This window comes from Hypomesus nipponensis, chromosome 23, assembly GCF_054491055.1.
Source record: "Hypomesus nipponensis isolate SF chromosome 23, ASM5449105v1, whole genome shotgun sequence".
Classification (NCBI taxonomy): domain Eukaryota; kingdom Metazoa; phylum Chordata; class Actinopteri; order Osmeriformes; family Osmeridae; genus Hypomesus; species Hypomesus nipponensis.
The window spans coordinates 5,604,319-5,615,143 of record NC_140383.1 but is presented as its reverse complement, the minus strand read 5'-3'; the positions used below and the strand labels follow the sequence as shown (position 1 = coordinate 5,615,143).

General features: G+C 40.3%; 2 protein-coding genes across 4 annotated transcripts; one reads left to right on the top strand and one right to left on the bottom strand.

The window, feature by feature from the left end:
• Window positions 1-148: 148 nt before the first annotated feature.
• Window positions 149-7,379, bottom strand: gpr143 (G protein-coupled receptor 143). 3 transcript variants are annotated; one of them, XM_084689059.1, is made up of 10 exons: window positions 6,957-7,379; window positions 5,818-6,096; window positions 4,613-4,722; window positions 3,909-4,003; window positions 3,489-3,581; window positions 3,191-3,300; window positions 2,883-2,991; window positions 2,402-2,519; window positions 1,928-2,183; window positions 149-952 (listed from the first exon to the last, which is right to left on the bottom strand). In XM_084689059.1, exons 2-10 carry the CDS (start codon window positions 6,074-6,076, stop codon window positions 849-851), a joined length of 1,254 nt encoding a protein of 417 aa, XP_084545185.1. In that variant the 5' UTR covers window positions 6,077-6,096; window positions 6,957-7,379; the 3' UTR covers window positions 149-848. The 3 variants fall into 3 exon arrangements, with proteins under 3 accessions (XP_084545185.1, XP_084545184.1, XP_084545183.1); XM_084689058.1 differs by lacking the exon at window positions 6,957-7,379 and adding an exon at window positions 6,662-6,912; XM_084689057.1 differs by lacking the exon at window positions 6,957-7,379 and having other exon boundaries at window positions 5,818-6,196.
• A 198-nt stretch (window positions 7,380-7,577) lies between these two features.
• Window positions 7,578-10,611, top strand: LOC146233778 (ankyrin repeat and SOCS box protein 9-like). Its single transcript, XM_084689219.1, has 6 exons — window positions 7,578-8,090; window positions 8,187-8,266; window positions 8,501-8,608; window positions 9,269-9,419; window positions 9,864-9,998; window positions 10,310-10,611. Exons 1-6 carry the CDS (start codon window positions 7,997-7,999, stop codon window positions 10,528-10,530), a joined length of 789 nt encoding a protein of 262 aa, XP_084545345.1. The 5' UTR covers window positions 7,578-7,996; the 3' UTR covers window positions 10,531-10,611.
• The last annotated feature ends 214 nt before the right edge of the window (window positions 10,612-10,825 follow it).

Genomic DNA, 10,825 nt, shown 5'->3' with positions numbered 1-10,825 from the left:
GATTTTGTCCTCTTTGGGACGTTTATTGAGCATAAGTTATATATGTTGTATCACTGGTGGTCCTGATCTAGCTGAAAGTGGTGAAATTAAAGTAAAAAGGGATTTCAGTGCAGTGACTGTCACCTTCATGCAGTTCTAGAACAAGAACTTAAAAATGTATGTTTAATTTTATATGAAAAAGAACCAGAATGCAAAAACATGACAGAAAACAACATTAAAACGACTAAGAAAAACTAACTTTTCAACAACCCATATGAATACTCCTAATCATCTGATGCACCGGGTGCGAATGAGCATTTGTGTAGATTTGATGCACAAGGCCTGCCATCTGGTGACGTGTTGAATTTAGTACACGCATGTTTATCAAGTAACTCAAACACATTTAAAGGTCAGCCTTTGTGTTATTTATCAATGGGGAATCACAGGTCTTTACTGTTGACTGACTTCAACATGAAACGGTGAGTTGTCCATGAGACTTCCATTACTGTACAGTTGATGATTCAATAATATAACACCACTTCATCTATAGCAGACTAATTAGTAGGATTGTGTACTGTGGAAACAAACAGGCAAAGCCCATTAGGGTGTTGCATAAAGACAGAGAATACTCTATAGATATAGTGCAATATTTGTTTGATAAAATATCAATTGATGGAGAACAACTAACACAGTACAGCTCACAAAAGATTGCTTTAAATACTTGTAAAGTATGTATTGAAACGTTCTAATCCTGCGCTGGAAAAAGAGAGTGGTCCTTCTAGACGAGGACTTGGGCAAACTTAATATGAACACAGTCTCTGTGAGTGGAGAGAGAAGAGGCTGGTGGTTGTTGCAGCATTTGGCCCCAGCTAGCGCTTCACAGAGTTCTCCAGCGATTCCTCATCTGCGTCTACATCCTCATACTCGCGAAGCTCACTGGAAATGTGGATTTCAATTGTACTAGACTCAGAACCTAGCAAGACAAAATGGGGGGAGATGGCTGTGTTAAAGTGTACGTTACCTGTTTTTGGACTTCAAAATTTCCAACTGTCTCGATGAACATTCTCTTTTTCTAAACTCTATAAATGACAGACATGAGCTTCAATCATTTACATTTCATTGCTTCTTCTCTCAACCAGTTGTTTAAACCTGTAGATTTTATATGACTGGAAAATGTATTTTGGGATTCTGAATTGTCTGGAAAGTAATGTCTTATTTTTATTTGTAATTTAAAAAAACTGTCAGAAGGTTATGTAGAAAAAAATGGTGATATAGTTTAAGAGCTACTTACAAAACCTTCTGACTATCAGATTCTGGGCTATATTCATAAACATGAAACATTAAAACCTTTGAAATATTTTTTTTATTTCTTGAGAGTTGTTCATTACTGTACATATTCAGGGTCCTTGTCAGGAATCCTGAATATTGACCAAAACATTGAATTATTGTGTACATTATGCGATGAGTACAGGTAAGCTTCACTAATTCTGCATAAATAGTAAAAAAAAAAAAAAAAAAAACATTTCTCCCAAAATACATTTCATATTTCAGTCCTCACATCTTTATACAAGAGATGTGAGAGCATGTATATTTTACATTTTGATAAAACATTTAATTGTAATTTATTTCCGCAAATACAAATCCTTCCATGCGATTTACAGCACTCCTGGTACAATAATGTACAATAATGAAGTCCCTGGTCATTTCTGGTTATCTTAACCTTCAGCTTCAAAAAAAACAAAAAATAACATTCACAATGTTCCAAGACATCATTTTGGAACACTAAAACACCTGTAGCTTTTGAAAACGATCAAAGCTTGTGCGACCCAGGTGTGTGGAGGAGACGACCGAGCAGCATTTGGAAGCACCATGTGTGGGGTACAGGAAGGTCATCTTCACCACCCCTCATACACAGGAGAGTCTCCATTCTGAGTGCCCCACCCATTACCTTCTGAGAGGACGCTGATCGCGTCGGACGGCTGATGCCCATTGGCCGTCTTGTTCTTCTTGCCTTCCTGGACGTGACTCTGGTAGAGTAGGGTGGAGCCTACAATTGGGTTGTAGCCCCCTGTGGCAGCTGCCGAGGTGGAGGCAGAGTCCCAGGCCAGCTCCCTCCTGCGCTGTAGGCTCAGGTCCACATCCATGCCCGTCCATCCATGGAAGGCCAAGGTATTGAGGAAACCCTGCATTGGGTTGAGGATCCCCTGGAAATAGAAACACACACACAGACCCTAACCTCAGCCCTCAGTCCATATATCCTCTAGTCTGCGGTATATGCAATGCCAACTATCCTTTGATTGTTTGATTATAGTTATTTAATGGATGAATAGCCTTTCTTGGCTCTCACTTTGGTATCCTGTTATGACCTTGGGTCAATTATTTTTTTGAATTCCATATTAAATCTATTGAGGATGAGACCTACCATGATGAACCATGTGATGAGGGCTGCGTTCCTCACATTCTTCAAAGTGGCAGCCTTGATGTCTATCTGCATCTCCAGGTAGAAGAGCAAGCTCTCATTGATGATGTTGGGTAACCAGCTGTGAACAATATCAACAAGGAATGTACACTGTAACCCTTTTATATACAGAATGCGTCTATCATCTTTTTTTAAATATATATATACATAGAATGGATTTGTGCATGTGGAAAGTAATTTAGCAAAAACAGTGAATTTGCAGTTAGTTTAATCTCTGAGGAAGGATTTGGACTGTTACAGTCCCACACCCAAGCCCTGCTGTTTCCAGAAGCAGGTTTTTTTTCCTTTTCAAGCCGTGTGTTGAAGACAGAATAAGAGTTGCTGTGCTGTATCTTGAGAACATGGCATAGAATACAGTCTACAATATTGCTCATGCGTCACAATGGGAATCCCATTTTCTCAGCAAAGAGTAAGTAATACGCACCAAATAAAGAACACCAGCATGATTTTGAAGAAGCGTATCTTTATCTCTGTGCCTAGGCGTCTTTCATTTTCTGTGTAGATTCCTTGTCGTCCCTTAAGTAAGGATGTAACTTCACAAGTCAAAAGTCAAAAGTTCAGTTAATCTCAAATTCCACATTTAAAAACAATCATCATGACATGAAACAACTACCTCCATGGCTGAATGTTTGACCATCATGCAGCTGTCATATTTGCATATTCGTTATACTTATTTCAACTTCTTCCTCTCAATGTGTCTCAGCTAGTGACTGAGATGCAGGGTCCACTGACCTGCAGATACGGTGCGGGCAAACAGCACAGGGTTGACCAGAAGCACAAGCAGCAGGGGAGCGTAGGTGGTGATATAGTGGGGGATGGCATGCTGAAGACCATTCTCACAACTGCAATCAAAAGGTCGACACGTCAGAGTGTGTCAAATAACAGGACTCTCTGGTTATGCATATAAACGTAAGTACTGTATTTTCTAAACATCAGGCAACATTTGAGACATGGTATTTAGCGTCTAGAATCGATTGGAGACAACTACAGGAACGTGTTGACCCAACTGAGAAGAAAACTATTTTCTTACTTGGAGATTGATGGGTAGTATAGCATGGCTACACCCTCAACACACAGCAACACAGCCAGGCCCCATGTGATCATGTGATAGAGGATGATAGTGCTGATGGGATGAGAAAGACAGACAGTGAGAGGGAGAGAGAGAGAGAACAAGAGAGAATGATAAAGTGAGCGTGAGACTGAAAGGTCACGTATCATGAGACTCAGTTCTCTGAACATCAAGTATCTCACTGATTACACAGAAAATGGAGTTGGAGGCTAAAGCAGAAGGGCCTGCAAAAATATTCAATTTTCTCTGTCTGCCAAATGTAAGTGGAATTTAATTAACAATGCCTGAATAATTTAGTGCGAATGTTTGTTTTTATCCACATCGCAACATGCAGGACTTTTCAGAGGAACAAACAAAGATATGTTAGTGTTTTCGGTGTACCTTATTCCTGCAGATCTCTTGACTACCAGGAAGACGTCCACAGCATAACAGAAGGTCCACCAGAAGGAAGCGCTGAAGAACAGCTGGATCCACATCTGTAGGACAGAACAAGGCTCATCCACCACATCATGATAACGCTGCACAACCATTCAACTAGATACACATGAATACTATGAGGATAAACTGCGTTTGGGCCATTTCGATGCTACTTTGGTGCCTGTTTATTTGCAATAGTTTTAATGGTCTTGGCATTTCAGCACACACACAAAAGTCATGACCTAAGAATTTAATTGTCCAGTATAACCTTGTGCTTTATAGTACACCTGATAAATAGAGCGCTTAGACATCCCAGCTACAGAAATGTATATTTTATCGCTTATTTGTGCTTTCACAGTCTGAGACATGACCTTCTCTGAACGTGTGGGATTCAGTAGTTTGTTCTAAGAACCAAACCTGAATCTGGGTCAGGTTCCCTGCAGATTAGCTGTTTTATAAACACTGCTGATTCTCCTCAGACACAGGTTTGTGTAAGAATAAATGTTTTTAAGGTGAAGATTATTCAGAACATGCATTTCTTTAAACCAATCTTTCTATGCAAGTAACTATGTCCAACAGAGTATACTATGGGCTTGATTTTCGCAGAGTTCCGTTTGAGTAGCTTGTGATGAGCTTGCTGAGAGATAAAGTTAAGGAACTGTACGTACGGCGCTGCCCACACAAAACACCTCTGGCCAGACATCACTGCTGTTGGCCACAGAGATACCGCTGACGAGGTTTGGCATCCCCAGCCAGATGGACGATCTCACTATGATTCCTGAGAAACACAAGAGGAACACAAGGGCTTTGGCAGTGACTGTCTCACCCTACACTTCTCTGAGAACGCTGTGTCGGTGAGTCTCACTGATGACACTGTATGCATCAACAACAATCAAGTAAAAGCAAATAATATTAGTACCAATAGTTCTATCTTGTAGGGACACATAACAATTATCAAAGCATCTCCTCTTTTTCTGCGAAAATACAGCTTGTTTATTCGATTCTGTCATGGAATCCTTTTGGTTATAGTTGCATATGTTAGTAATGGAAATACAATCGGCCGCCGGGTTATGTTTTATTAGGGTCTTTCCACTTCCTCTATCAAATGGACTGGCCCAGCTGCAGAGCACTAAGGTTTGGAAAACTGAGAATACCTTCAGGAAGTTCCTGTGACGTACATTGTGCTGGGTGTTTGCGTCTAAATTGTGGCCAAGGAATGCTTTAATTGTTTTTAAGTGCTTTCACTTGCAGTGGAAAATGAACCGTGCTAAGAAACAAACAGGAACCATATATGGCTAAAACAATGCATTGACTGTAGAACAAGCAAGATAATGCAACTCTTATTCTCGATAAACTGATAATTCACGAGTATTACCATCTCCATTGCCAATTACCTTGTCTTTTATAGAGGCATTGAATGAAATGGATTACAGATCAATCCCAACAAATGGAGAGGAGGGTATTATTTCCATCACAAAAATAACAAAATTCTTTTCACAGAAAACATGACAACATTTTGTCTCTAGAATACATCCTTCAGAGGAACTATATTTCAGAATTAAATTGTCAATTCTGGTTTGAATGATCTTGAAGTCATTTGGCAGTGGCGAAAAGCATCACACATGCATATCCCGCTACTTCTTTTTATGTAAATGTGTGTATGTCAAAGGCCTATACTTGGTCTTCAAATTCAGTTCAGTGTGGAGCTATATATTCCAAGTGCAGGTTCTGGACAAACTTTTAAAACGTTTATCTTTTACATCCGTTTGTCAGATGTGTGACTGCCCATAGGCCTAAAGGGCACGTGGAATTCCTTGGGCTGCCTTTATTTAATTAGAAAACCTTGCTTGAGCACAGAAATATCAGGCCTTACCTGCACATCCCAAAATATCACAAATGCTGATTATGAACAATATTCTCGAGGAAGACGCAGGTTTCGGCAAAGGGTACTGTCCAAGACGTCTGTAGCCCTTGCGTTTGGGCAAAATCTGTAGTATTGAAAAAATGAGACTCAAACTTGCACTGCCAATGCATATGGCACCGAAGAAAAGCGGTTGAAAAGTAATGACAAATTCGGTGGATGCGTCTCGGTTTGGGCAGCAGAAAGTCTCCAGCCTTGGGGATGCCATCATGGACTGTGTGGAGAAGTGTGCTACGGTGTCAGAGGAAGAAAAGAAGGAGAAATTCATTCATTTAGTCGATGGCATGCGCTCAGTAAAATCACGGGTTGAATCATCATGTGCTTCCATTTAATCCCTCTAGTCAGGGTTTAACGGCCTCACATTGGTCGAAGACGACCAAAAGAATGTTCCTGTGAAGAATGCTTGGAGTAAATTTAGCTTTATTTTTTCCTCTACAATCCAAATTATTGTAGTATTTGTAGTAGTAAAATAATTAACCTAAGGGTTTACCTGAAGAGGCCTAGGCTGAATTCAAGATACATCCACAGTAGCTTAATAGGCTTGTTAATAAAACATGCAATCAATTTGTCAAATAATCTACTAAATAGGGTGTTTGGGGTGTGCCCTCTGATTTCCCTTTTAATGCTTTTTTTTGTTTGTCTGTCTGTTTTGTACCTTCATATGAACTTTATTTCTACGTGCGTAAAATATGTGGAATGAAATAGGCCAACCGTGGGACATATTGGCCTATCCTATGTTAGTAATTATTCTGTTGGCTAAACATCCAAGAATGCAAATATGCACGGCCTATCTTACCGTGATAGCCTAAAGTTACCAATGTACGATCACTAGTCACGAAGTCAGTACGGCTTATTTATAGAATCTTACAAAAAATATTGTTATCATCTTGTTTTGTAGAGTGACAGTTTGCAGCATCATCAACGCCTTACGTAACATCAACACACGTAAACGCAGTTAGTCCCTTCTCTGAGACTGCCATCTGGTGGTGGATAATAACTGTCCAACAACATCACTTTTTTGACTATGGACTTAGAGCAGTAGAAAGACAATCATATAATGCTAAAAGCGATATGGAATTAATTGGACGTACTATTTATGCTGTGTATGGACGCACTTCTCCAATTCGCTTTTCTTTTTATGACGATGTGTTTCGAGTTGCAGTCCTTGGAATCCCAATGGCACAAAGGAATTTCATCTCCACGAGCTCTTCAACTCGTCACTTCCCTTAAAGTTTTATTGTAATATTATTTCCAGAAAGTGATCGACGGCGGATAACAAATCCTGGAACCGGAGATAGGAGAGTGGCTCATTTCCCATTTCCTCAATATCGCTAGCCCAAACCCAAATTGGACTCAGTGACATCGTAGATTAATGTGATGTGCGCTCAAATGCTGCCATTGGAAATGTATTTTACAAAAAGTTTTTATTTTATTTATTTTGTTAAATAGTTTGGGTTGAATTAATAAGTCCTACTCAGCATTTATTGTGCAGTGGCGTGAGTAACCAAAGTAGGTTTCAGGCATCTGTCACATCCTTGTAAAAATTTGCAGAGGGTGCATTTAAAGAAATTTGAGAAAAAATATTTTTGAAAGGTTAAAACAGTTTCAAAGTGTTTAAAATATTTATTGAATATATCTTGTGTTGGACTCCACACCTTTATTTCAGGAGGCCATCACTAAAATGAGCTATGCCACCATTTGAATAAAGAATACTACAAGTTTCCTGCATGTCTGAGTCTGTTGTGTCTATATCAGGTATATAACTCCACCTCTTTCTAACTCTCACCCCATCACTCTCAACCCCAAACCCAATCCCTTCCTCGCTCTCAAATTCAGGATCCTCCTCCTTTCTCGCTCAGGCTTAAGGTGATAGGCGTGAACTTTTTCCTTCCCCGGTCCCTCTCTGGCTCGAGGTGACAGGTATGAACAGTCTGGGATGACAGTGTCAAGTTGCAAACCTGCTCAACCAGGACGTCCTCTTCTTCCTGCATGACAGACACAGTCAGGAGGAACAAAAACATCTGTGAGCTGAAACAACAAACACACAAACTCAGTCGATCGCAGTGTCACCTTCTTGCGTTTCAAAGTTTCAACATCTGTGCAACTGAGGTGCTCTGAGAGTTTACAAACAATGGCACAGCCCACTGGACACAAACAGAAGTTAGGGGACAATCATGCAGGTCAAACTGGATCTGTCGTTTTCTTTTCAAACCCATTGATGAGTGGTGAGTAGCAGAGGAGTTGGGTACAACGCGATGAAAGCTTAAGCATTCAGTCCAGGTACCTATGAATGAATTAACCATGATATTTCCCCCCGACAGATATCCAGTCTGATTGGTCTCCAGTTCATGATGCAGCCTACAACGGCCATACTCTCAGTCTGCAAAAGCTTATTACTCAGGTACAGTTGCACACAGGACTGCTCTGGATGTGTTATCATACTAGCGCATGCCTTTACTTGTATAGTTTTATTTGATGTCCAACATTACATTAAGTAATCAACTTCCAAGCAAGTTACTGCATGAGGGGAATATACCATTAAACCATTATATAATTTAAGATAATGAGAGGCTGGTTGTTTTGATGTTTTGGTGCTTTGTTTTATTTTCCTGACATAATTCTTTGGTCTTTACAGGGAGCATGTGTGAACTTGGCCACCCTAGATAGAGTCTCTCCCCTCCATGTGGCATGTCTACAGGGCAACACTGCATGTGCCAAGATTCTGATAGACAATGGGGCTAATGTCAGTAAGATGATGCATCATATACATACTTTGTTCACAAAAGAGGCCTCTTGAAAGTAGAAACACTTCAAAATAGCATGAGAGAAGATGACGCTTTATTAATTAGACGGGGAAATTTGGGTGCATAGTCAAGCATGTCATTTAAAAATTAACTTTGAGGACATAAATGTTTGACAAGGACATGAAGCCCGAACAAAGTAACCACAAATCATTCTGCTAAATCGGGCAATTATTGCCCGATTTTTTATTTGTGTGTGTGTGAAATTAGTTGGTGATTAACCACAAATACAGACAAGTGGCTGTTTGCTTTTTTATAAAAATCCTTAGAGAACAATACTCATACTGAGAAAGTCACATGATTTGGCCAAAAATGTGAGGAAAAAACTTTCTGTAAAACTGACAAATTTATCAGCTCTTTCAAAAGACAGATCTGTGGGGTGTGAGTAGTACACAGTGCACCACCCATGTCAACATCAACATACATAATGTAGGTGAGACAGCAATTATTTGTCATTTCCAATACTGACGTTGTCAGTGCTTGACTGAACGGTTCAGAGGTTTTCCTATTTGTCAATAATCTTTGACCCAAAAGAAGTAGATGGAGCGTACAGAGTAAAGAGAACCTTCTCATTAGAGCTGAAGTACCATGTTGTTTTCCAGCTGAACTCACCCACTGTGGAGCAGACCACTGCCCTGTCTCAGGCCTGTGACCTGGGTCATGTGGCCTGTGTGACCCTGCTCCTGCAGCATGGGGCTGTGCCTCAAGGCTCTTGCCTCTCAGACTCCCCCATCCACAGAGCTGCAGCCAAAGGTCAGCCAAAGGCCACATTCTCCAGGACAGACTCTTTCTCAAAGTTTCCTTCTACAGGCATGTCAGAAGGTTGTGAGGAAGGCTTAGATTTACCATGTGTTTGCACCAAGCATTGTTGCACCTTTGTTTCTTTACAAATTTGGGAGAGAAAATGTATCATTGACCAAAACATTTTTTATTGTTTCTTCTGTTTTCTTCTGGAAAGTCTTTGTTGTTGGAAAATATGTAAATTTACATGGCTAATATTTAAAAAATTTAAGACTATCCTTAGTCTTTCCAAGCAGAGTAAGGTTTCAACTGTATGATGGAAATTACCTCTAAAACAGTACCTTGTTTTTCTTATAATACTCAGTTGCCTAACCTCAGGCTCATGTTTGTAATCTGGTCTTAAGATGATTCCATGCATTTAGCCCCACAGTCTGATGATATAGTATGTTTGCCCAGGTCACCTGGAGTGCATAGAGTCGCTGGTTCATCATGGTGCAGATGTGAATCACAATGTCGACCAATCAGTGTCCCCTCTTTACATTGCCAGCACCAATCAGCATCTCAGCACTGTGAGGAGATTGCTTCAGCTGGGTATGAAATTGAATTTTCTTCAGTTGACTGAGATCATGCCAGAGAATTTGTGTGACTGTCTAAGGGCCTTATTTACTGCATCGTGAGCAATTTTATGCAGAATTACAAGGCAGAATTTGTAAAAGGAATAGCAACATTAAAATAGTTCTCATCCCATTCTACCAAAATACATCTACCAAACATTAACAAGGCAATTTTCAGAAAATTCTAGATATTCTCAATTTGTTTAGCAATGTGATGTGGTTTTTGAACTGAGAAGAACGTATAATTTTGAGTATAATTGAGGTGTTTGTGTTTTTGGCCTTTGCCAGGAGCAAGTGTGAACAGCAATAAGAATGGGGAGTCTCCCCTGCATGCTGCGGCTCGTAGCTCCAGTCCTGAGCTGGTCTCAGTCCTCCTGGATCACGGAGCAGACTGCTCCAGCAGGAACGCCCAGGGCAAGCTCCCTGCGGATCTGGCCCCTCCCAACAGTCTGGTGGAGAAACTCCTCAACCAGAGAGGAGGAAGCACATCACTCCCTCATGCCTCATAGTCTGGGATTATCTCTGGTGTCTGTCCATAAATAATCTGTCATTTTGTAGTTTGATACTGTTACAATAAAGATATATCTTTATTATGTCTGTTGAGTTGGTGTTATAGCCGTTATTCAAATGCATGTTTCGGACTGTGTTGCCTGACTAGGAGTGCCCAGTTGTGTCGTTTACGATAACTAAACATGACAAAGGTAGTGGCAAAGAAGAGCCTTTGTGAAATACATGGTGTTCACCTGAATTTAGACTTTAAACTTTTTTGTCTGTACCAATCTTACCCATGGGTTACATCTGCAG